The sequence below is a fragment of the Micromys minutus genome, assembly GCF_963924665.1.
Source record: "Micromys minutus genome assembly, chromosome: 4".
NCBI classification, from domain to species: Eukaryota; Metazoa; Chordata; class Mammalia; order Rodentia; family Muridae; genus Micromys; species Micromys minutus.
This window is the reverse complement of record NC_137973.1, coordinates 49,670,903-49,697,417: the sequence shown is the minus strand read 5'-3', so window position 1 is coordinate 49,697,417 and position 26,515 is coordinate 49,670,903. Positions and strand designations below refer to the sequence as shown.

Genomic DNA, 26,515 nt, shown 5'->3' with positions numbered 1-26,515 from the left:
AACTGTAGGGGTTCTGCTCACAGGGCCGGGCCGTCACTGGATACTGCACATTTGGGATGATAAAAATAGCACAGCAAATCCTATAAAAATGGCTGACACTTAAATCAGTCTACAGAAACAAGTCAGACCTTGAAACTGCAACTGAGTATCTTTTTTAAAAATACCTTCCTTATAACTGGAACAGACTGGAGTCTCACAATAAACTATCCAGAATATAATCCAAAACTACTTACCAAAGAACCAGGAAAATCTAAGTGAACTCACTGAGAACACAAAGGCACCACCATAGGATAACAAAATCAGAGTGCAGGAAAATGCTTTAAAGCACCCATTGTAACTGCTGTAAGCACAACACACACTCACAAAACAAATGTAAAAAAATAAAACCCCAAAAAAGGGCTTGAGGACATAGCTTGGCGGTGGGTCACGTCCCTGGCACACACAGGGCTCAGGATTCAGCACCAAGGGAAGGAGATTCAGGCCAGTGTGAGCACAGAGTGAGACCCTATCTACAAACATCAAGGCTAAGGCTTGAGCATATAGCTTAGTAGCAAAGTGTGTGCTCAGCAGGGAAAACATCCAAACACTCAAAATAAATCAAAATAAATCAAAAGATTTAAAGAATTAAAAAAAGTTTAAAGACCATCTGCAGTATAAAAGAGAGCCAGCTGCCAAGGTGGCTCACACCTGCAATGCCAGCACTCAGGCAGACTGAGGCGTTAGGAACATGAGCTCAAGGAGATCCGGGGCTACATGGTAAGACTTTGTCCTAAAATAAAACACAAATGAGGGGACATAGATGAGAAAAAAAGAGACACAAACCACCACCTAGCTCTCTGTAACTTTTAGGGAAATAAAAGTTAAAACCACAATGAGACACTTCCATTCATTGGCTACAATGGTTACAATTAAGTTGAGGATTGAGTCTTGGAAGGATGCAGATCTTAAGTATCAAACTAGTGGTAATATACAGTAAGTCCTCTCCTCTTCTCTCCCCTCCCCCTCTTACTTCTCTTCTTCCTACCACTCTTCTCTTTCTCCTCCTTCTTTTTAAATACAAGCCCTGTGTAGTCCCAGCTCTTTGGAACTTGCTATGTAGAACAGGCTGGCTCTTCAAATTCACAGAGATCTGCCTCCCTCTGCTTCTGGGTGCAGGGACTAGAGATGTGGCGCACAACACCCAGTCCAAGCTGGCTTTGAGCTCTCTGCTCTAACCTCTGCATACATGCTGGGCTGCTGCCATGTCATCTCCACCCTAGTTTCCTAAAGCGCTAAAATATACTGTAAATAATATAATTTACAAAGAAATAATTTACTTAGTAAAATATTCAACATATATGGTTTTTGCTGTTTTTACTCTTAAGACTTCATGGTTTAAACAGTGTGGAGGGGCTCGAGAAAATAGAGCTCAGCAGTTAATAGCACTTGAGCTTTTGTAAAGGTCCAGAATGTGCTTCCCAGCACCCATGTTAGTTTAGTTACAACCACCTGTAACTCCAGCTCTAGGAATACCCTCTTCTGGCCTCCAGACACTGGCACACACACAAATATGCACACATGAATAAAAACAAGTCTTTAAAAACAGAAAATACAGAGATCATAAAACAAGAGGTTCTGAGAAGAACAGACGTGTGTGGGGGAAGCAGTGAGATAGCTCATCGGACAAAGGCACCTGTGGCCAAGCCTGAAGACCTTACTTCAATGGAACCTAAATAGTGGATGGAGAGAACTGATCTTCACAAACTGTCCTCTGAATGTCCCACCATCTCACGCACATTCACTTGCACAACCTTCTAATTCTAGCTACTTGGGAGCAGAGGCAGAAAGATGGCCACCCAGGACAATATAGTAAGATCCATCTCCAAACAATAAAACAAACAACAGAGACTGCCCATTTTGCCCACCACCTATTTAAGAACATGGAACTAGGCACAAGATATTAGCTGTAATAGTGATGATCAAGACATAAACTGAATACAAAAAATATATTGCTAGTAAATTAAGGGTGAGAGGATTACTTCTCATGTACTTGAGAAGTTTGACCGAAACTCTACTTTAGAATCCGCTGGCTATAAACCTGCCTTACAAACATATAAATTCTGACAAGAGAATAAGAAACGACTCCAGCAGCATGATATTAGCAATCCGTCTTCCTCCTGTGGACTTAGTAAAACAATGAGTAAGAATGGAGAGGTGTGTAGGACTAAGCCTCGATGCTGCACACTAATGCCCAGGCTTTATAAACTGCAGTGATTCTGCAGACATCTGGTGCATGCATTTCCTTTAACCACATACTACATAGTCAGTATTCATCTAACACATTATCTAGCCCTTGGCTACCTTTGGTCCAGAGATTGGATGGCTGGTGTTTTTGGCAGCTACTGCATGAGGAAAAGCATTCTGGAATGCAAACGCAGAGGAGACAGGATAGCCAATTCCACAGCTTGGGTAATTTAGTCTATCAACCTAAAAAGCAAAATATAAAAATCACTGAAGATGAGAAAATATATATATATATATATATATATTTCTAAAATATAATCTTAAGTATTTGCTGGACTAGAAGGGATTAGTGTTTGTTAGTAATAATTACAACTTAAGAGCAGTATCTCAGAGGCCAGTTTTCTCTAGCAAGATGCCACAAAATTCTGCTTTTTAATAACCAAAGGCTGGGATCTTTTTGGTCCACCTAGAGGGTCTTCCAGACTAGCTTTGCGAGTATGGGTCAAAGAAGCTACTGAGCTTGCTTGCCAATGAATGGTGCTAAAACCAAGACTACAGAGGCCCTTGGTTAATCTAGCCTCACTGACAGAGAAGGTATAAGGAAGAGAGAGATAGGAGTCATCCAGTCTATTCAGAGAGAAAATTTATCAGATTGTGTAAAAACAGGACTAGTGTCTATAAACAGACAAGTTGAAAAAAATGCTTTGTTAGAGAAACTACAGTTATAAACATCAGCCAAGACAGAAAGCTATCTGGCCCTTTCTGTAGCCTAGCAAACTATGTGTTCAGCTATGACTAAAGAGTGTTCTTGTATTTATGTTGATTCATCACAAGACCACATCTCATGATGATATTCTGTGTAATTGCTATGTTCAGGAAGAGCACCTAGGTCTTCAGTTGTAATAAGCAAGTGCACAGCTCTCTCAGACTTGCCATCACACAATGCCAGGCTGCCTCCTAGATCTAAAGAGCTGCCTTTCTTCCTTCTCTCCCCATTCCTTGAAGGGTGGGGAAAGGCTAAAAAATGTCTATCTCATGATTCTCATTCAGACTAGAACCAACAAACCCATGTTAATAAAGCTACCCAACTCTTTAGTTTGCTACTGAATCAGGGTAGGCTTTTCTTTATAGTAGTGCCAACCTTTAGAGTCTAAATCTTGAATTCTCTGCTTGAAGTTTTCAAAACAATCTTTTCTCTGTGTATGTTCATGTATATTTTGTGTTTCAGTAATGATTTCTAAAGAAAAGTCTTATAATAAAGTATGCCCTTTACACTTTATAAGTGTGCACATATGAGAACATATACACATTCATATACTCACAATCATATAAAGGCATGAGGAGCGCTCCTGAAATGTAACCTATTCATTAAGAACATGGATGTCTAAGCTGCAGTCAAGAGCAGTGTATACCGCCTCCTACTGAGTAACTGTTGGCCTTGAGGAGCACCAGCCCATCCCATGCTTACCAGATTCAGGCCGGGAGAAAGCCCACTTCGGACGGTGTTGCTAGTAGAATGTATGGGTGGTGTGGCAGAGGCTCCCAGTGTGTCTTGCTTTCTTACCAGTTGATTTTCATTTAGTTCTTTGTTTAGCCATGTGATTACTTAGAGAAATGAAAATCAAAAGAATTTCATTTTAGCTTTTATTTCTTAAATAAGTTAGCATAAGTACTTTTCTCCCTTTGTTTTTGTTTGTTTTTGGTTTTTCTTCCATACAGGTCTCAATGTAGCCAGGCAGGCCCACAATTAATGGTCTTTCTGCCTCAGTTGCTCAAAGGCTCAGATCATAAGCGTGCTACATGGTAAGCTATAAGTAGTTTTCTGTAGTACTCAGTTTCTGTAGCTGCTTTATATCATGATCAGACAATGTAAGCTTGGATACATGCTTCTAGTAATGATGCTAATGTTATCAAGAGCCACATGAGACTTCTTATTCTATTGCTCTACCAAGGATTTGCTTCTGCAACTCAAAATATCTGACAGTTTTTGCTTCTAGAATAGTATCTTTCAGACATGTAAAGTTCACAATTTGAAGTCTTGGAACTGAGGAAACGTTCAATCAAAGTTTAATCTTGCCAGGCAATGTGTTCCATGACTTTAATTCCAGTTCTCAGGAGGCAAGAAGCAGGCAAAGCTGCACACGGAGGCCCGACTCAATATTGTACCTGAGTTTTCATAATTCAAATAAAAGTTTCAAGGTGACACTACTTACATTTTTCGTTATTTTTCAAAAGTTGTTTACTTTCTTCAAGTTTCTGAACTGTAGTTTCTAATTGTTCTTGTAATCTGCATATCTGCAATATCACCATCGGAAAGAATCGAAGTAAAGGTTAGACTAACACAAGGTGTACTATTAAGTCAATGACCGACTATTACTATAGCTAAGTGAGAATGAAGAAGTCAATTCAACTACGTAATGAAATAGTTAATTACAAGGGTCCATACCTACCCATCCTGCACATCTGAGAACCAAGGTATTAAGAGTTCTGATGACTACCTCTGTAACTCAAATGAGTTACTAACATCTACCTCATCTAGTGGGGTTTGGTTTAAGGGGAAAAAAGGACAAAGCAACTGTCTTCATACAACCAAGCTCAAGTTCTACCGGTCTGTGTGAGGAAGCTCACTGACTGTGCACAAAGCAGTCCTAGCACAAAAGCAGAACTTAGTGAACACCTCTTGCTCTTTGGCTCGAACAGACTGCCCAGCATCCTGCGATTCCTTTCGCTCCTTTTGTAGCATTTCTTCTTTCTCAGCCAACAGTTTTTCTTGCTGAATAGTAACTGTATTCTTCAGTTTCAATTTACCCATCAGAGTTTTAAGATCTCCTTGTAACTTCTTGATAATCTCATTTGCCTATGAGAAATATTTATAATTTATAAAAAATGACATATAAATATTTATGTAACAGAATGAAATATTAATATTTGGCTAAATATTTCAAAGCAAACCTTTAGAAGTTCTGCTGATAATGATTTTATTGTAGCTTCAAGTTTTCCCAGTTGTATCTGATTTTTCTCACCATTTTCTTCTAAAGCCACCTGCTAGAAAAAAGCGAACACAAGTAAGACACTGTGTTTGTTCACGGGAATCATCACTAGTACATGTAGGAAATGTGATCTATTTGTTTTTAAACTTTTACAAAAGACCTTTTGCTCTTGGATTGTATCAAATGCTTCTTTTGTTCTCAGAACAAGCTGGTCTTTATCCTTGATCTCCTGTTCTAAAACGGCCACTTTTGTTTGTAGCTGGTTTATATGCTTTTCTTTCTCGTGGCATTCAGTATCCAGAGTACAATTCTCTCTTCTCAGAGAAAGGACCTCTTGCTTGGCCCGCTGCAGCTCCTGGAGGTTGGTTAGGGGAAAGGAATTATTATGCATATTGTAAAAGGAAAATGAGCCAGTTGAATTATTTAAAACTAAGGTGTCTTGGGGTCCTAGAGATGATTCATCAGATAAAAGCACCAACTCCCCTTCCAGAGGACACAGTTCAATTCCCAGCACCCACATGGCAGCTCACACCAGTCTGTAACTGAGTCCCAGGAAATCAAATGTCTTTTTCTGGCTTCCACAGATAAACATGGCATAAAGACATACATACAGGCAAGACATACATACACATAAAAATTTTTAAAAAGGGCCAGAGAGATGACTCATCAGTTAGAAGAACTGACTGCTCTCCAGAGGTTCTGAGTTCAATTCCCAGAAACCACATGGAGGCTCACAACCATCTGTAATGAGATCTGATGACCTCTTCTGGTGTGTCTGAAGACAGTGACAGTGTACTCACATACACAAATAAATCTTTTAAAAAACTAAAAATAATAAATAAAGGAACTGACATGAGATCACCCTTCCTTTATTGGGAGACAGAGTCCGGAAGAGAGAACACAGGCATAGAAGTCCAGAGGGAGCTAGCCTGGGAAGACAGCCGCCAGGCATAGCATGGTGGGGACCTTGACAGGAGAAACAGAGCCTTTAGTGCTCAAGAACAAAGCAGATTCTGCCTCTCAATGGTTTTCAAGGAGTGAGCAAACTTCAGACCATGTGATCCAGTCTGGCCTGGCCTATATGCCAAGGGGCATGAAAGAGGGCACTAAGGAGGTCCATAAACTTATCTCGAAGCTGTAAGTGGCAAGGGCTGCAAGACCATAGCAATAACAAGCTTATCTGTCCCACAGAGAGTTGAAAAGATTCGTCGTGGCCTGAGATGGTAGAAAAAGGCCTGTGATCTAACAAATAAATCCCCCCAAATACTTTAAAAATCCTTATGTAAACTGCCTAACATACTGACTGCACACAGTAAATATCCAATACATGATAATTACTTTAGGACACTAATGCTCACAACCTTTAATTCACATGGTTATGGAACTAAACCCTCAGCGACAATGCAAAGGTCCTCAGGCATAAGGTATACTCCACAGGTGCTCTGCACATCTTGGAAGAGACAATGGGAAGCTATGGCTTCAACATGAAATGTCCCCACATGCTGGATCTCCAGCTGGGGGCACTGTATTAGGAGGCTGTGGAAACATGGAAGTGGGGTTTATCAAAGGAACTTAAGTAACAGAAAACATGTCCTCAAGAGATGTATCAAGTCCTGCCCCAACACAGTCCTCCCAACAACTTCCTGTTCATTGTGAAATGAATACCCCACGTACCCCACTATATTACATCAAATTCTATATACATGCAAAATGAAGCTTCTGAAATGGTGAGCCAAAATAAATGCTTCCTCCCTCAAACTGTTTACATAATATCTTGTTACTAGTACAAAGATAACTAACACAATGAGGCTATATAAAAATATAACTGCCAGGTGGTGGCAGGACCCACTTTTAATCCCAGCGCTTGGGAGGGAGAGACAGGCAAATCTCTGAGTTTGAGGCTAGTCTTATTTAGAGTTCCAGGGCTACACAGAAAACCCTCACTTGAAAAACAAAAACCAAAAAAATCCCAGAAAACAAAAACAAACAACATGTTAAGATTCTAACACATTGGCTAGTTTGGGAATTTAGGTAGAAAAAAAGTCACATAGCATTATAATTAAACCATTGGCCTACCGAGGTACCAAGAATGAATTCAGAAATGCTGCACTACTACACGAAGCATATAGGATATAAATCTACATACACATCTACTGTTGATGCAGAATGTTTCAAGGATCTATACATAAAATGGGTTGAGCTTTATCTTCTAAACATTACAATGAAACAGAACTTATCGCTGCTGTTAACTAGAAAGACCTTAACAATCAGAAACAAGCTAACTGTGGTGTCACACACCTTTAATCCCATCATCACTCAGGAGTTAGAGGCAAGCAGATCTCTCAGTTTAAATCTAGCCTGGTCTACAGAGTTCCAGGACTCCCAGGGATACACAGAAATTCTACCTCAAAAAGCAAAGCAAACAAAAATCAGAAATAGTGGTGTGTAGCTCTGAGTTAACTGTTAGGGTTCTCAAGAATTTTATTAGAAATGGCCAAGAGTAGTTAACAACAGACCAGATTACATACAGTTTTCAAAACACCAGAAATCCACAAAATGTGGATGTTATTTGTCATTTGTTGAGGTATAGCTGCTCCTAACAGCTCCCCTTTCGCAGATTCAAAGAAAAAACTGAGCATCTCTACCTTCTCCAGGTGAGGTTATACACTGTGGAAGGTAGCACTGGGCAGAAACTGCCTGTTTCTCCTACAGATCTGCACTGTTTTTGAGAGGACACAAGTTACAGAATAGGTTACCTTAGTTCTCCTGAGACAGAATAAGAAAGTCCTTAGTAATTCCTGTTTCACTAAGGTCTGTCAGATTCCTGGGCCAGAAGGCTGAAGACTGATGCTCCAACATGTTGCTAACAGAGGACTGTATAGGTTGGCAGGCAGCTGTCTCCATAACTCAGTTCTAGAACTCAGTTATTTTCAGTTAATATTAGTAGCTCTCGGATTTCTGGTAGGGTTGAAGACTAATTATAGTCTCATAGCCCACCCAGGCTATTTAACACAAAGAAAACAGATTTAATTGGATGGTTTTCGGACAGTATACAACCTAGTCAAGACATAAAATAGATTTTAAGCCTTTCTTAAGCTAATGTAGATAACAGAATGTTTCATTTAATTGACAAAAATGGTGGGCTGGGTGTTAGGTGTATGTTGTACTTTGTAAGTTACAGAATAGTTGTGCTCAGCCTACATCTGAGAGAAAAGTTCTTTTAGTTGAACAGAAAGGGTAAAATGTGGCAAAGACCTTCCCCTAATGAATAAAGATTTCAGGGGACCAATGACTGGGCAAGAAGTAGGCAGGACTTCTGTTGTAAGACCCTGAGGAGGTCTTCGCTCAGGAGTGCAACCCACAGAACACAATTAGACAACAGACCACTGCCAATGGCAAGAGGTTTAATTCCATGTACATGGGGTTGCTCATCCTCGCAGGAAGAGTCAACCCCGAACTCAAAAAGGACACATCTTTTATTCCCTATAGTGAGCAGACTTCAGCAACAGGATAGTTGGCTTGTTCTCATTGGTGGATCAAGGACCTTTTCAGGCATTGGCTAGCCTGCTCAAGGGGCTGTTCTTGGCTTAGTCATTTTCTCATCTAGCCCTGTGCCTGGCCCTAGGAAAGGGCCAATTTGGAAAGTCCCTAAGAAGAGGGGAGGAACTGTGTGGTCGGGCAGGGTCAAGCTGACTCCTGGTGGCTTTTCTAGGAATTTATCACCTGGAGGGGTAGAGGGTCTTTTTCTGAGAATTGTTTTGTCTTAACTCAGCCTAGTCAGCATAGCCTTGTCCACTAAAACTTTGTTTATACATTGTTAAAAACTTTAAGGGGTTTAGGCTGATGATGATGGACTAGTCTATAAGACCTTGTGGCTGTCAGCCAGTAAATTCTATCTTTGCCTACTTTCTCAAGAATGGGGTGTTTTGGGAAAAGTTTCAGAGCCCCTAAAAACTTTATTTTTTTATATTTTACTTCCAGGTCAGAGGAAGGAAGAGAGATAAAAGGGACTTAAGGTTTTGGGGATGGAGAAAGAGCTTGGGGTACAAGATGTAACAAACTAGAGCTCCCCCTCCCTCCCCCCTACCTCCTGCCCAGTAAGATGGCAGATCCACTAAGATTCTCCACAGGAAGATTAATTTTAGTATGGCTTACTAATCAGGATGTTAGTTGTTGTGCCCAGTGACTGAGTTACCTGCTGATTTTAAACTAAGATTGTGTGGTGTTTCCCTTCATGGCGACTCAACTGAGTTCTAGAGAAACATATAGTGGTGGGACGCACCAAGCCTGCCAAGGAATTGTGGGTGGGGCTGGCTTGCAATCGGCACCCCACTCGAGTTAGGTGGAAAGATTTTAGAGCAAAGGGTCAGAGAGTCTGCAGAGAACACCCCACTGATGCCAGGTGGCTCACCATGGTACCGGAGTCGGGCGCTAATGTAGCATGGTGACATTTTCTATTTTATTTATTATTTAATGCAACAGTGGTACACACCTCTAGTCCAGCCACTAAGTAAGGTAAAGCTAGACTGAGATTAGGAGTCTGAAGCCAATCTTGGGGACATAAAAATAAACCTGAAAATAACATCTACCAATAGAGACTATCATTAATGCCAAGGCACCCACAAATATGCTAGAGCAAACACCAACACTGTTTACATTTCTCTGATGTGCAAGGTTTGATGCTCACTGCAGAACATTTGCCAAGTACACAGAAGGCCCTGGGTTAAATCCCAGAAGTGCGAACAAACCCTTCTGTGTGCTTGAAAGAAAGACAAGCAAATAGCAGATGGGTTACAACCCTCGTCCCTAGCTGGTGCAAACAACAGAACTCAGTGCTACAGCCTCATTATCTCTACAATGAGGTTAAGAGTGGCACCTAAATACAGGGTTAATTTCTGAGAGTCCCTTCCACAGTGTCTGTCATTGCCTAGCACATGCCCAATAAGCAACAGCCACTGCCTAGCAGCAGCATTCTCTCTGCCCATTGCACTCAGAGTGCTAGTCTAAACGTGTCCACACTGGGTTCTGTGAGCCGTAGATACTGCAGTTATATTAAAAGGAGCTGAAAGAATCTGCGGGCTGCTCCTGTGAATATTCCAGCTCCAAACTAAAATACCCAGTTGGTCTCCATCCTGCTCTGATTTAGCAGGATCATCACATTGCTAATCCCTATGTTCTTTGCAGTAAGATGATCATTATAGTGCCAAAAGTTGTGTGCAGAGCATCCAAGGGAACAGCACCCATTCGGCAGCACAGTAACTACAGTAAAACCAAGTGACCCAGCAACAGTGGCCAGCACCGAATACCTCTTCCACTCCAGCGAGCTTGGCTTTCAGCTCTCTGACAGCGGAGTCTCCTTTGTACCTCCTCTCGGTGAGCTCCTTATTAGCTGCCTCCAACTCAGACAATCTGCTTTGTAGCTGGTGGATATTTCGTTGATGGAGGGCTTCCAGATCCTTTTTCTGTTGTTCATGCTGCTGTTGGTACTGAACTTGGGTCTATTATAGAACAGTATGTCAAAGAAGAAAGATCAGGGGAAAAAAACCAAGACAGAATTTCTTCATCATTTTCAGATTTCCCTGCTTAGAAAAAGTCTCTATCAATTACAGATTTCATGAAAGAGCAAGTAAGGTAAGAAAAGTTTCCAACACCGACAAGGTATAAATCCAAGGACCAGAACTTGAAAGTTATTTTCTGCTATGCAGCAAGATTGAGGCCAGCCTGAGCTACACAAGACTCTGTCTTAAAAGACAACATAACCAGAGTGGTGGAGGTAGAGAAGTAAATAGTCTTACTTTTAAGAAATAAAAATATATAAGATCTCTGGACACAAATATTGTTTAATAAAATGTAAATTAAAGAAGGATCAAATGTAAATACAGAGTATCTAATTAAAAAAAGATTAAAAAAAAAAAAAGGAGGAACCCAGGTATGGGGGTGAACACCTTTAATCCTAGCATTCAGAAGGTAGAGGACAGGACTCTCCGAGTTCTAGACAGCCAGGGTCACACAGAGAGGAGGGGAGGTATGCAGCAACGCTCTGTTACAGCCCTCTGCCATACATCTCAGTCGTTAGAACCCATTTACCAATGGCTCATTCTTGAACCATGTAGTTTTATCTGTATTGTGAAGACAGATTTTTCTGCCATTATTCCCTAAACAACACTATACAACAACTGTTTGCATTGCAAATACATTGGACATTGTAAATAATCTAGAAATGGTCCAAAGTAGAAATGTGTACAAATTATATGAGATTGAATGTCACTTTGAATTAGAAACATTTGAGCCTCTGCATACTTAAGTGTGCTGAAAGAGATTCTAGAATTATTTCCTTATAGATACCAGTAACTGACTAAAAAATAATGTTTAGAATATACAAATAATTCCTAAAAGTAATTAAGAAAAATAGTAATTTAGCAATAATCATGTTGAATGGGCATTGCATAATCACATTGGTCGGTATGCATAAAAACATGGTCACTATTATGTGGTAGTATTATAAACCCAGAGTGGCAGTGTAAACCTCCACTGGAAGACAGGCAGTTCCTGCTAAAGCTAAACACATGCTTATATCAGAACTCAAGTCATTTCAGCAGTAAATTGTGCCCAAGAACAAGAAGTATACACCTGCACAAAAAGAAATGGAGGTTGATCAAATCAGTTTAATATATAACAACAAAATATTACAACTAACTCAGAGGCCAGCCAACAGGAAAACAAATAAGTCACAATCTAGATATATGATAAAACGCTGTACAATCTTTAAAGGAAACCACACAATTGAATTCAAAGCTGTTAAGGGAAGGAAATAATATATAGACATACTATTTGAGTTAACTTATGTTGAACAAACAAAACCAAGCAACAATGGCAGCAGTCAGAAAGATGACCTTATGTGGCAGTCTGAGTGAAAATGGTCTCCAGAGGCTCATTAGGATGGGCAGTATTTGAAAGGATGAGGAGGTGTGGCCTCATGGAGCAGGTGTGGCCTTCTTGGCAGAAGTACATCACTGGTTCACTCTCTCTTGCTGCTGCTTATGAATCCAGATGCAGAACTCTCAGAACCTCTCCAGTGCCATGTCTTTCTTCATTCTACCATGCTGATAATAAACTAAACTAACCCTGTCATCTGTAAACCAGTCCCACTTAAATGTTTTCCTTTATAAGAGTTGCCATGGTCCCAGTTTCTCTCCAGCATAGAAACCCTAACTGAGGCACCCCAAAAGAGTAGCACACAGACTGGAGGGCACATATGGAAGCCTTAAAGGGTGACACAATATTCTAAATTTTAATTTAAGTTATTCTTATTTTTAAAAACCCGGTTATGCTAGTGGTTGGGAGTGGCACATGCCTTTAATCCCAGCACTCAGGAGGCTGAGGCTGGCAGGTTCTGTGAGTTTGAAGCCGGCCTGGTCTACAGAGTGAGTTCTAGTACAATCAAAGTTGCTACACAGAGAACCCCTGTCTCAGACAACAAACAAACAAACATCCAGTTATACCGTTAACAGCAAATAAGTAGCTAGTATTAAGTGCATTAAAATGTATTATTAAAGCAATAAAATAGAAGGTAAGAACAGCATCTCTCTACAGATCAGCAAGTGCAGAAAAGGTGAGAGGTAATCCACAGAGGAAATAAACGGTACGCGTCATGTGAGGAGAGGCTGTTAGCTTCACGCACAGGTCTCAGAGGAACCGGTGCAAGTGTCCCCTGCAGTGCCTGGCAGGTGGCAAATACGAAGATAATTAATAGGAACCTTTGAAATTTCCATGACACATCATCTTTTTAGGTGGCAAGTATGTATAGAAAAGAAATTATTTGGATGTGTCACAATGTAAACAGAAAGCTCACTGCATTATGATATAGTTTGGCTCGCAGTAACCAAAATTTCAAAGCCACCAGCTTGGTAAAAAGTCGATATAAATTCTATCTGAATGACAAATAACAGCTGTGTAGCATTAAAAAAAGTATTTGAACTGATATAGAATAGTACTTTATGTTAATTTTTAAAGTTATAATCAACATATTTAATAAGATTTCATTAGCATAGGATAAACTGCAATGTCTATACATTTATAATCATAATTTACTTTGCTACAAATTTATCTACAAATTATTTTTAAATTGAACAGCACTTACATATACACATAGAGAAAAGTCTACAATACTACATCAAATTAAGTGCACTGAGTTGAGCATCAGTATGATCACCTTAGGGAAGGACGACCAGCAGGCTAACCATGGAGGGCTGATGGCTGGGAAACACAACACAGTCAGATGCCTAGGCTGCAGGCCTCCCCACACATATACAGCAGATGTGCAGCTTGGTTTTCTTCCATGGGGGTCTAGAACAACTGGAGCAGGGGCCATCAGAAAGCTGTTGCTTGTACTTGGGATATGCTCTTTGAGCTGGGCTGCCATGTCTGGCCTCAGTGGGTGGGAGAGGATGCGCCTAGCCCTGCAGGAGACTTAATGTGCCAGGGAGGGGGATACCCAGAGAGCCCCCACTCACTCAGAAGAGAAGGGGGAGGGGGCAGTGAGTGGGATGTAAAGTGAATAAGTTAAAAAAAAAAAAAAAAAAACATACTAACTAGGAAAAGAATGCCTAGGCTGACTACATGATATTTTAGTAGTAAGACTGAAAATTAAGCTTTGAATGTGCTTGTTAGATGTTTGAAAATTTTAAAGCAAGCATGTATTACTTTTATAATCAATGGAATAATTAAGAATGATTTTTAAAATGACATTTCCAATTGACTTTAATGGTCTCACCTGCAAGGCTTTTTCCTTCTCACTTGTTAGCTCCTGAGAATGCTTATTCGTCAGTGATGCTGTGTGCGAGGCCCATTCACTCCGCAGTTTATCTAACTCTTGCATTTTTTCTGATAACGTCTATATCAGAGAAGTCGGCACAACATATTAGGACAGTCTCTTGAATATGCTATACTCAGATTAGAACAGAAAGTACTTAAAAGAACATTGCAAAGAAATTCCAGCTTTTTAGTATATACTCGAAGCTTTTCCCACAGATGAATTTAGGAAGTTGAGGAAGGGAGGGAGGGAGGGAGGAAGGAAGGGAGGGAGGGAGGGAGGGAGGGAGGGAGGGAGGAAGGGAGGGAGGGAGGGAGGGAGAGAAGAAGGGAGGGAGGGAGGAAGGAAGGCTAATTAATTTATTTTTATTCCCATTATTGTTTTGCCTGCACGTATGTCTTGATCCCCTGGAACTGGAGTTACAAACGCTGTGAGCTGCCGTGTGGTTACTGGAAATTGAACCTAGAAGGGCAGCCAGTGCTCTCAACTGCTGAGCCATCTCTCCAGTTCCCAAAGGATTAATTACAGTTTTAACACAAGAAGAAAGGAAAAGGAGATGGGCACTAAAAAGCCATTTTAAGGCAGACAAGTAAGATGGATGAAACAAAAGAGCTACTTCCAAGCCTGCCGACCTAAGTTTGAGTCCATGTACCCATGGTGGGAGGAGAAAACCAAGCCACACACACACACACACACACACACACACACACACACACACACACTTTAAGAGAGCAATAATTTCTTCGAAGGAAAGAGAGTAAGTGACAATGTCTTATTTAATAATAAAAGGTGTCATATCTAATAAGGGGTAGCAGAAATGTTTGCATGGACTAAATATCTAAAAGAAAGCATCAATTTAAGACAATTAACTGTGAGGAAGAGGCACCAAGAGTGGAGATCCAACAGCCATCTATTTTGAAAGAAGATACACAAAGGCTTGGTTTTAATTCTAGAAAGAATTCAGGACCAGTTTTGGATTACTTACAAAGACAAAATGAAATTTGAATTACCTCTTGTGTAATGTGCAGTTGCCTGGTAACATCATCTAGTGATTTAGTCAGTGATAATTTTTCTTCCTATTTATAAAAATAAAATTATGCAGCTTATAATTGAATACAATCATCCATAGCCAAAGACCAGCATCAAGCAAAGAGCCTGTGGAATATGCAAAAACTCAGGGCTTCTAAACTACAACCTGCATTTTCACAAAACCCACATTGGTGCGGCCTGAGCATTCACTGTGTAACTAAGCATTTAACTGACATTTGTTTCCTTAAGCAGAAGCACCATGCTGTTCTTGTACCGCATCCTTCATATAGCATTTTATAACACTCGGAACATGTTCGTATACTTATTTTCAACACACATACCATAATACACAATTTAAGAGTAATAATTTCTTTCAAGGAAAGAGAGGAAGTGACAGATACAGAGCAGTGTCCTGTGTTGGGGTGGCAGATTGTGTATTCATATACTTATTTGCCGGCTGATAGAATGGTGACGTGGAATGTAGGTGCCTGAGGCCAGAAAGTTGTAAATATCTGGATCCTAAACTCCCCCCTCTGGTCTAGTTCTAGACTTATAGGCAGTAGCTAAATGAAAAACAGTGACATTCACTACGAAAATAACAGTGGGGGTGGGCCGGGGTTGGGGGTGTGCATTATGGATCCAAAGTAATGTTTAAAGAAAGTACTTAGGTTCCTAGTTTAAAATAGTAACTTAAATTTACAAACTTACCTTGCTACATTTCAAACATCCTGCTAGAAATTTCTTTATTTCTACATCATTTCCAGGTAAAAGCTTTAGTGACAGGTGAATAAGATGCTTAAAAGGATTTGTCTCTACTACATTTAAAAATACCGGTGAGTTATCCAAAAGAGCAGCCGAAGAAATAAGCTGCAGCAGAAACCTTTGAAGAGAAAAGTCACATTATGACACACTTACACACCTGTGAGACCCTGACACTGCATCACACACTCCTTAACTCAAGGCTGTGAAGAGGAGAAATTAAACATCATTGGACCAAGAGAAACAGGAGTATGTCAGGGTGTGAAATTAAGTATGGCCCTAATGTTAACAATGGGAAACAATAAAAAAAAAAAAAAAAAAAAAAAAAAGGAACCAGAGAAAGCAAAACCTAAAAACATAAACTCATGAAATACCAAAGTACCAGCTCCTCACTCCGACAACTTACCTTTACGCAAAGGTAAGAATTACAGATTTATCCTTTTCCCCATAAATCCTCAGAACGATCCTATAGCCTTGACTTATAAGAGAAAGTTCTTTATGGAGAATAATTTCTAATAAACATGAAAAAGGGCCAGGAAAGGTGGTAAGCACCTTTAATCCCAGTACTAGGGAGGCAGAGGAAGACAGATCTCTCTGAGTTCAAGGCCATCTTGGTCCAAGTTCTAAGACAACCAGAGCTACACAGTGAGACTCTGTCCCAAAATGGTAAGACAAAATGAAAAGGGGAAAATATGGTAGAGAAAACATTCAAGTTTCTAATAAAACAGTATTTTAAATAATACTCATCGGCTGTTCAAGCCAAGAAAAAGTTCCTAGTGAATTTTACATGAGCAGGTATCAGCAGCACATGACCATGAATATAAATTCAATCAGGAACATAACAAATCATAAAAACGAAAGTGTTATTTTATAGTTCAACGAGCTTGGGGCTGCAGATGGCTCAGCAGTTAAGCATAGTTGCTGCTCTCTCAGAGGATGAGCTCAGTTCCCAGCCCCACCTCAGACAGCTAACACCTGCTAAAGCTTCAGGTCTGACACACCCATTGGCCCCCAAAGGTGACAGCATACACACCGAGACACATAAACAACAGATAAATCCTAGAAAAACAGTTTTTATAAACATCAACTAACTTCAAAACTGCATCAAGCCATGAACATTAAGGGGCAAATATTTCTTTTTATAGTCAAGATTTCTTAAAATTTGGGATTTAGTTGGACCCTAATCCCAGCTTTAAAAAAAAAAAAAAAAAAAAAACCTGGAGTATTTGCAATAAGGAAACTCATTTTGTTAGTAGTCCTCTTTGGAAAGGGAGCAGTGCCCCAGCCTCCCGAGCCTCACCTTGGGGTCTCTCTCACGTGCTCCTGCACACACTGCTGAAGGAGGTCTATAAACTTCTGTGGAAAAGCTAAGAAGTCCACCAGGAGACCTTGCTGCAATTTCAAACTACACAGAAAACAGAAAAACAGCTCTTCAGAAACCTAATTACTATCTTTAGTTATAATTCATAGAATAAAATATTATTTACTAATGACATTATTTTTAAAAAGTTAAACTAGGGAACTTTTGATATGTATCAACCTTATCTAACAGAAGTCATAAAATTTAGCTAAAGCATCAAATTTCTGAGCTGCTTAAATGGAAGTCTGATAATCTATAAAATGTTCAACTTTAAAGATATCCAGTAAACAATTGTAGGGCAGTCAGTATTCCCAGAATAACTTACCACCTGAACTGATATGAAAATAATTCATGGACTATATGGAGGGCCAGCAAAAATCTAAAATAACTTACCTTTGAAAATCTTCCTCAGATATAACAAGGTTATACAGAAAAAACGGATCTGTATCATCAGTCAGACGGATGACTAAATCCTAAAGAAAAGAATAGGTTTTTTAAATGTTTCTAGTAAGGCTTTTGTGAAAGTGAAATTAGTCTAAACAACAACATATCAGTTCTATTTCAGACCGCTGCTTTAGGTGCTGTACATTTTTATTAGTTTTTTTTTTAAGATTTATTTATTCATTTTATGTATATAAGTACACTGTAGCTGTCTTCAGACACACCAGAAGAGGGCATCAGATTCCATTACAGATGTTTGTGAGCCACCATGTGGTTGCTGAGAGCTGAACTCAGGACCTCTGGAAGAGCAGTCAGTGCTCTTAACCACTGAGCCATCTCTCCAGCCCTTTATTAGTTTTTAGAGCTGCATCTTAACTGGGGGTAGACATTTGACCGACAAAATGCCTGAAGTTAAAAGTATCTTCTATGAGGCGCAGAGAAATTTATATACCAGCTCCGTGACATCACTGTAAGATTGAATAAATGTTATTTTTGACTTCCCTCAAATTAACCAGTCTGGTATTTCAAAAGCAGCAAATATAATCAGTAAAACTGACAGTCATCTATTCAGGAAAAGGGAGGGAGGGAGGGGCTCTCGTTGCTTAGAGAGAAGATAGAGAGTATCAGGTGACATGTTTTCAGGGCTTCCCAGGAGGCCTCCTACCCCAGCTGGCCACTGAGGGGAGGACCATCTGTTTCTTTTCTAATGAAATGAGTTCCTTTCATAAAGATACATGCCAGGTAGGTCGTCAAATTTAAAGTGTGACAGAGAATCATAGATGTCAGGTAGGCACACGAAAATTATGAATTTCCAGGTACACAAAGAAAACAGGTATACTATGGGAAGAGTTGGGACTAACAAAGAACTTAGAGAAAATCTACTCATTTCTAAGCAGCTACTAGGGTAACTGGAAACATTAAAGCATTTCATCCAGGAAGCTAAAACCTGCAGAGGTTCCACATGTAAAATTGACAAGAATGTATACTCTCTGTTCCAGAAAATCAAGAAATTGGGGGCTCACTCCACCTCAGAACAGCCTGTGGTTCAGTAACTTCTACTCAAATACTTCTGAAAACTCACCTCAGATGCTACTGAAAACCAACACAAGCCAAAACCTAAAGTTACTGCCAACTACAAGATGCTTGTCTGTGCTCAGGGAAAGCTGTATCAGATGCTACACTTAGTCCTACGGCCCATATTTAGTGCTGTTATCACACACACACACACACACACACACACACACACACACACACACACACACGCACACACACACAGTGTCAATTATGTAGCACCCCAAAGAGTCTCACTCCTCCTGCCATCTCTTAAGCACTGGGATTACAAGCATATAGCACCATATTCAACTTAATTTTTAAATTCACACGGAATTTACACTCTAAACCAAAATGTAGAATAAGGTAATCTTTTAAATGCTTATGGCAAACCCAGATTGTTACATCAACCCCTAATTCTTCTTGGATTTAGTAATGCACGGTATAATTAGATTTAAATTGCTGACTAAGATTTCACTACCCTAGACTTAAAACAGTTACAAAATGGCCCAAAATTACAAAAAAAAAAAAAACAAAAAAACAAAAACTTAACAAAAGAGTAACCCTTTAAAAGTAATTCAGCAATTGTATCTCAATACCAAAAAGATCAAGCTCAGGAATCAGGGAGAGCCCAAACAGTCTACCACAACCACAAACTGGACAGTAGAATTTCTCATTATTTGGAGAAACTGCAAGAGTCAACATGTATGGAATATAATGGGGTAAGTGTTCCTGGTAAAGTCAACTTAGTGATTATAGTATGACTAAGTCTGGGTAAGAAAACATCTCATTTTCTTAAAACAAAACCACAATAAAAATCATGACACACACAAATGACAGCGGTAAGTACGGACCTTTCTGTGTACTGGATTAGACAGGGACTGCAGTTCAATGCTCACTCTCACGCTCCCTCTCCTGCAGGAAAAGACAAGATCAGCTCAGAAACGGTCAAGCAACAGGAACTTTGCAATCTTTACATCAGGTAAACCTTTGATCCTAAACCACAAGACTCTCCACAGATGCCCTCAAGCTTATGAACAGATTTTTAGGAAGAACACTAGACATAAGTTTTAAGACTGTATTGTTCCTCTAGTAAGTAACCTGGTAGTTTTTAATGGAAGGCTAAATATTTGTCCCTTTTAAAATGAAGACGCTGTGGAGGAAATGTGGTGAACAATCAGGGTGCCTAGTGCTAGTATTCTGGTAAATAACTTTACTGCTAGATTCTAAAAAGCATCTACTAAGAGAGAGACCATCAATTCAGTAATAACTTTTAGGTCTCAAAATTACCATTTCAATGATCAAACTGACTTACAATGACATACACCATCTTAAAAAGTTAAAATATAATGTTTGCTTTTGGTTGTCCCCCACCCCCATAGGGTTTCTCTATCAGCCCTTGCTGTCCTGGAACTCCATCTGTAGTCCACAGTGCTGGGATTAAAAGCATGTGTTGCCACCACCTAGCTATGTTTACATTGTTAGACTCAAGAAAATGACAATCACTATCCTGCTACATATGTATTTTAACCGAAAAGGGAAATCAACATAAAGTATTGTCTATGCAGAGTAGAAAACTCAGAAGTATTGTCAACACACTTGCTATATCATCCACAAGTAGCTCTGATGTTCGGAAGAGTGAAGCCAGAACCTCCACATTCTGTGTGGTACCATCATTGAACAAAGACATCAAAGTAGTCATAACATTAAACAGAGAAACAAAATTAATAAAATTATTGAAGAATGTCTATGCATCTCAAAACTATCCTGCTAAGTTCAGTAATAATGGCTTTTCTCCAATATGTTAAGGGGAGGCGGGATAAACAAATGTGTAGTGGTTTGAACACAAATGGCCTCCCATAGGCTTATGTTTGAATACTTGGTCCCAAGTTGGTGGAAGTCTGAGAAGGTTCAAATGTGGCCTTTGGGGAGGGGTATGTCCCTGGGGCTGGGCTTTGAGGTTTGGAAGGACTTGGACCATCCACTCCCAGTGCAGTCTGTCTCCTGCTGACTCCTCCACGGCACCTCGGCCATCATGGACCCTAACTCTGAAATCTAAGCCTAAACGAAGCCATTTCTTCTATATGTTATGTTAGCCATGGTCTCATCACAGCAAGAGAAAAGCAACAAAAACAAAACTGAACCTGGAGTTTAAATTCTTCCAAAGATTTGGTTTAAGTGGTTTCCAGTTTCTACTTATCTACAACAGAATAGACACAGCAACACACTAGCAAGGTGGAGACAGTTGGGCTAGAGTCAACTAACACCTTTTTTTAAAACTTGGATTTACAGTTTTATTTTGTTTTAAAATGAGTCATTTTAGTTCATTTGTTTGTTTGAGACAAGGTATTTCTATATAGTCCTGGAGCTCTCTACGCAGATCAGGCTGGCCTGAAATTCAGAGATCCAACCGCCTCTGCCTCCTAAGTGCTGAGATTAAAGTTGTTTGCCACCACACCTGGCTTAATTAAATTTCGTATTGATCATAATTGGTTGCTGCATCTCAGTTCCTATGCATCCCCCCTATCTACTAGCTGAAAAGGGGGCAGTTAAAACAAACAGACAAAAACTTTTGTTATCCTTGATCAAGTATTTCAGTGGGGCTGGGGATGAACGCTGGAAGTTTACACAAGCTAGACAGGCGGAGTTACAGCATCATTCTGGTGCCCAGAGCAATGACTGCGACGTCGACTGGAGCAGCGCTCCAACTTCAGACTCTCTGGACAGAAAACAGCGAAGCTTCTCCTGACTTATAAATGGCATCTATGATATTTAAACTGACACCTAAATTCTTTATCGTGTTTTACAGCTTGGAATCCTATACTTCAATGTCATTCACATATATATACATATATAAAGTAAGTTCCAGGATAGCCAGGAACTAGATGGTTTCCACAGATAAGCCCTGTCTCCAAAAATAAATAAATGAATGAAATATTACAAAAATAAAAAATAAAATGCCCTCACAAACATGTCACAGAAAACTCTGAGACTGTGGTCTATTACTTTCATTCGATTTATTATATGAGCACTAAAACCAACAAATAAAACCCCAATCCTGAAACACTGCTGTAACTGAGTAACACCCACCAGGCAGCCGACACAGCTAGGCAGGGTTATTTATTTTTAAATAAAGACCTTAGACTTTACACATAGCTGGATTTCAGCCCATTGCTGTCATTCAGAAGCTGTGACCTTATTATTCTCTCAATTCAAACAAATAAAAGCTACTGTAAGCCAGGTACTCTGCTGGGTGCTAAGGATACAAACAGAAATAAACATCTGACTGTTTTAGGGCTTCCACAAAAGACCTGAGAAAAGGAACAGAAGAACTACTACTGTCTATGTCTACTAAGTACTTCCACTGTTGGTTACGTGTGTGTGTGTGTGTGTGTGTGTGTGTGTGTGTGTGTGTGTGTGTGTGTGTGTGTGTGTATTCATCCAACAATAATCTGAGTGACTCTTCAATCAGAGGAGGAATCTGAGGCACTTTTACAAACCCAAGTTTGAACTTATCTCTTCCCTACTTGATGCTACCCAATAAATAAATTATAGTTAATTTTAAGGGCACCTACTTCTGCTACCTTGTTTTTTGAGACAGAGTCACATTAAGTAGCTCTGGCTGTCCTGGAACTCACTGCACAGATCAGGCTAGACTCAAACTCAAAGACAGTCACCTTGCCTCTACCTCCTGAGTGCCGGAATTAAAAGTGCGTGTCACCATACCTGGCATCTTGGGCAACTTTAAAGATCCTTATGGGAAAGTATTTAAGCTGTACCTTGGGGGGCTGGGGAGACAGCATAGTCAGTAAAATGCCTGCCACACACATGAGCATCTAATTAGGATCTGAACAACCACATTAAAAGCCAGATGGGGGAGCAGGTGCTGGTGTCTTAACACCTTTAATCCCAACATTGGAGAGGCAGAGGCAGGCAGATCTCTGTGAATTCAAGGCCAGTGGTCTACAGAGAAGAGTTCCAGGGCTACACAGAAAACCCGTCTCAAAAAAAAAAAAAAAAAACAAAGACCAAAAAACCCCAAAACAGCTGGGTGTAGAATGAGAGAGTGGTTAAAAGCACACATCTCTTCTTTCAGAGCACCCATGTCAAGCAGTCACAAAGACCTATAACTCCAGCTCCAAAGGATTTGTCATCCTTTTTCTCTTCTGGAGGCCCTTGCAGGCAGACAGGCAGACAGGCAGACACACAGAAACACACACATACAAACCACACATTAAGGCATAAACACACACAGTTTTTTAAGCCAGTGAGTTTTAACTCGGGGTAAGACAGGGTGGTGTCTTCAGATCCCCAGGCCAAGCAGCCTAGGCAAGTAATTGGTAAGGCACTGTGTTCAGTGAGATCCTGTCTCAAAAAATAAGGTGGAGGGTTGGCAAGATGGGTCAGAGGGTAAAAACACTTGCCCCTAAACCTGACAGGCTAAATTCAATCCCTAGAATCCACATAACTCCTGGAAGTTGTCCTCTGACTCTACAAGCACACCATGGCACAAGTACCCTCCCCTCCACACACATGAAATAAATATATGTAACTTATAAAATAGGAATTTTAATGTGGAGACCAATTTAAAAGGAAACCAGAAGCCAACCTACAGCTTCCACACCTGTTCATACTCACATGCACACTCGAGCACGTGTGTGTGCGCACACACACACACACACACACACACACACACACACACACACACACACACACGAGGGGGTGCACCTGGGGCAGAGGGCACAGCAGGGGTGGGGATACGGAGGAAAGAATACAAGGCACCGAGAGGAGCTGTGACGTCGGTGTGATGACTGAGCAATAGTTTAGGGATCAAAACTTTAGAACAGGTGGTTATCCAATCCTGGGTTAAAGCTCCCGCCACGTTCCTCCGGGTAGTTACACTGTCATCTACACAACCGCCTTCGCTCTATTATACTGCTTATGTGATCACACCTAAATAACCACGGTTTCGGGACTACTTAACATATGCTAGTTACTATTTTAAGCTCTTTGTGTGTATTAAATAATTTCATCCTCAATAACAATGCCATGAAGTAGGTACTATTATTCTGAATTTAAAGATGAGACCCCCAAAAAAGTGTAATAAATGCTGTAAGAGTAGAGCTGGGGGTGTAGTACGGTGCTAGTGTATGAGAGCCTGCTGCAAGGACACAAGTTCAACCCACAGAAATGTGCAAACAGCAAGTCAACCGTCCAAGATCAGCCAATCAGTGGCAGAATTGGAACTGACTTAACCCCAGGCAAGCTAGCTTCAGATCTAAACTTGGAATCTGCATGATGCTGCTTCTCCAGGGCACCTTCGCAATTCTGAGTCTGCGAGCTCCCTGACAACCACAATGGTGACTGATTTTGTTGTTCGCTGTTGAAGATGAAAGAGAGGAAGCCTCCCATTCTCTACACCCAAGATAGTTCATGGTACACCACAGGCAAATATTTGCTGGGGTAAACTGCTCTTAAGTAGTTGACTAAATAATCTAGCTTGTTCTTCCTATAGGTCAGGGGTTAGTAAAATTATTCTGTAAGAGGCCAGAGAGTCAATATTTTAGACTTTGAAGACCACAGAACAGTGGTTCTCAACTTACAGGTCTGGACCCCCATGAGAGTCAAACAACCTTTTCACCATAAGAAAAAACATTTATATCAGACTCATAACAGTAGGAAAAGTACAATTACAAAGTAGCAGCAAAAATAATTTTATGGTTGGGGGGTCAGCACAACATAAGGAACTGTATTAGCAGGAAGGTGGAAAACCACTGCTGTAGAGTCTCTGCCACAGCTGTGTGCGGTTGTGTTTCTCCCGTTACTGCTGCAGTGCTGAAGATACCTATGTCCTTTACCATAAAAACCATGCAGCTGTCTTCCAGCCAATACACTCACACAACTAACTACTCATCGATTCTGCCCTTGTGCAGATACAACCACAGAGTGTTGGTAACAAATAAGAATGACTCATGAACAGCTGGTTGGTCCTTCCCATGGGTGATAGGAATATCAGGTTTCTAAACAAGAGTAATCCTTAAAGTTGACGTTGTGTTTTAACATGATTAACTCTGATTACAACTCTGATTTAATGTGTTGTCAAGAGTTGGGAGTGTCAAGCTGGGATCACAACTAATACAGAAACAAAATGGAAGCCACAAATGTGAGTCATATATGTCACTTTAAACTGTCTACAAGTCACCTTAAAAAAAAGAAAAAAAAAATCCCATAACTTTCAAAGTAAAATTAATTTGAATACATTTGACCCCAGTACACCCTAAAGCTGCAACAGACAGTCAACATAAAAATTGAGATGTTTTACATTCTTGTGACTAGCAGATATTTAAAAAATCTATGAATAATTTTGCACTTACAGACATCAGCTTGGATCAGCCAGAATTCAATAACTATGTGTCTATATGTGGCTAATACCACTATATTAGACATTACAAAATAATCACCCATTAGAGGCTGAGCTGGGGGTACGGACCAGTGGTGGAGCCTGCTAAGTGAGGGTATCATCAGTCCAGACAATGAAATAACCTACAGATTCCTATACATGGCTCATGTTTTCAGTCCATTCTCCTGACTGCTTTGCTGGTTGATTCAGGACCTAATTCTAAATCGCATACCACTGTCAAACAGTCCAGCAAATCAATAAATCAGTGTCTTCTTAATGCAACATCTCTTCACCGTTTAGTTTCTACAAACATTTTCACACCTGGTCTTCATTGCAATCATATGAGCAGACAGGCACGTTGAATCAACTTTACAAATGAGAAAATGTAATGGTCACAGAAGCCAAATTACAACTAAAAAGTAATTGGTAAAAAAAGGAAAATCAGATCTAATTTCTGCTCAAATTTATTTGAGCCGTAATAGCATCGCCTGGCGTTGAGGTTGCAAGTGTGCGTTGTATCGATCGGTGCGATAGGATACCGTAGTGTAAACTCTGAAGATCAAGGTATCCGCAGGGGTTCAACGAGGTGCTTTACGGATTGACATTATGTATGAATGTACAGAATTCCCGGTTTTCCAGTATTTGGGGTTGGTTAAATGGCTGTAACTGACGTGCAGATGAGCCGAAGTATGTCACTAAATATTTTGTTTTGATTTTAGTTGAAGTTCTAAAGCTTCGCTCCCACTGTTCTTCAAAGGCTGGGCGCCTGACTTCTAGTGCGTACAGTCCCCTGAAGTCACCGCGAAGCTCTGCAGCACGGAACAGGAATCAGGGCTCCCACCCAGAAAGGACAGGCTGGGCTCCGTCCCGCTCAGAGCCAGGACGTGGACGTGAGGGAGTTGGCTTCCCATTTCCTCGTTCCCTTTCCTCGCGTCCCCTCCTCAACGGCCAACCCGGCGACAAACAAAGGTAACCATTAGGTTCCCACAGGGTCCCTTCCCGCGTCCCAGTGTGACAATCCGACACAGACCCGCGGACCGATCCCCACTGAACCCAGTCGCCATCTTCCCCATTGCCGCGACCCCAACCGCCACCCGCCGGCACCGGGAACTCACCTCTCCTCGCAGTCTTTGCATTTCACTAGCAAGGGAACAAGCTGCTGGAACAGAACTTGACTCATGTCGGACCGCTGCCCCGACGCGTGGGTGAAAAAGCCCAGTAGGCCTGGCCCGCGGTACCCGCTTGAAAGAAGTGCTGAAACAGAGTTTGAGTTTGGCGCTCAGTTCCCGCGGAGGAGGAGGAAGAAAACGATAAACAGAGGGAACGAAGGAGGTTTGGACCTCTTCAGCCACCATCACCTTCTTCCGGTTCAGGGAACGAACAGGCCAGGGTTATGGGTAATTTCCGCGGACACACCCCCCTCAGGCGGCCACGTTTGTTAAGGGAAGTGA

General features: G+C 40.7%; 1 protein-coding gene across 2 annotated transcripts in view; it reads right to left on the bottom strand.

Annotated features, from left to right (window-relative positions):
• Positions 1–26,259, bottom strand: part of SASS6 (SAS-6 centriolar assembly protein) — a gene marked incomplete at both ends in the record, with an annotated part of 29,201 nt that extends 2,942 nt beyond the window's left edge. The window contains 14 exons of one of the 2 annotated variants that reach the window (XM_080916315.1): positions 2,341–2,466; positions 3,692–3,828; positions 4,437–4,518; positions 4,901–5,080; positions 5,176–5,265; positions 5,374–5,568; positions 10,520–10,711; positions 13,987–14,106; positions 15,036–15,101; positions 15,763–15,934; positions 17,114–17,218; positions 17,567–17,646; positions 19,519–19,579; positions 26,180–26,259. In XM_080916315.1, coding sequence (XP_080772441.1) covers positions 2,341–2,466; positions 3,692–3,828; positions 4,437–4,518; positions 4,901–5,080; positions 5,176–5,265; positions 5,374–5,568; positions 10,520–10,711; positions 13,987–14,106; positions 15,036–15,101; positions 15,763–15,934; positions 17,114–17,218; positions 17,567–17,646; positions 19,519–19,579; positions 26,180–26,244 — 1,671 coding nt within the window. The remainder of the gene's footprint in view (positions 1–2,340; positions 2,467–3,691; positions 3,829–4,436; positions 4,519–4,900; positions 5,081–5,175; positions 5,266–5,373; positions 5,569–10,519; positions 10,712–13,986; positions 14,107–15,035; positions 15,102–15,762; positions 15,935–17,113; positions 17,219–17,566; positions 17,647–19,518; positions 19,580–26,179) is intronic. The other variant, XM_080916316.1, reaches the window with a different exon arrangement.
• Between the last annotated feature and the right edge of the window lie 256 nt (positions 26,260–26,515).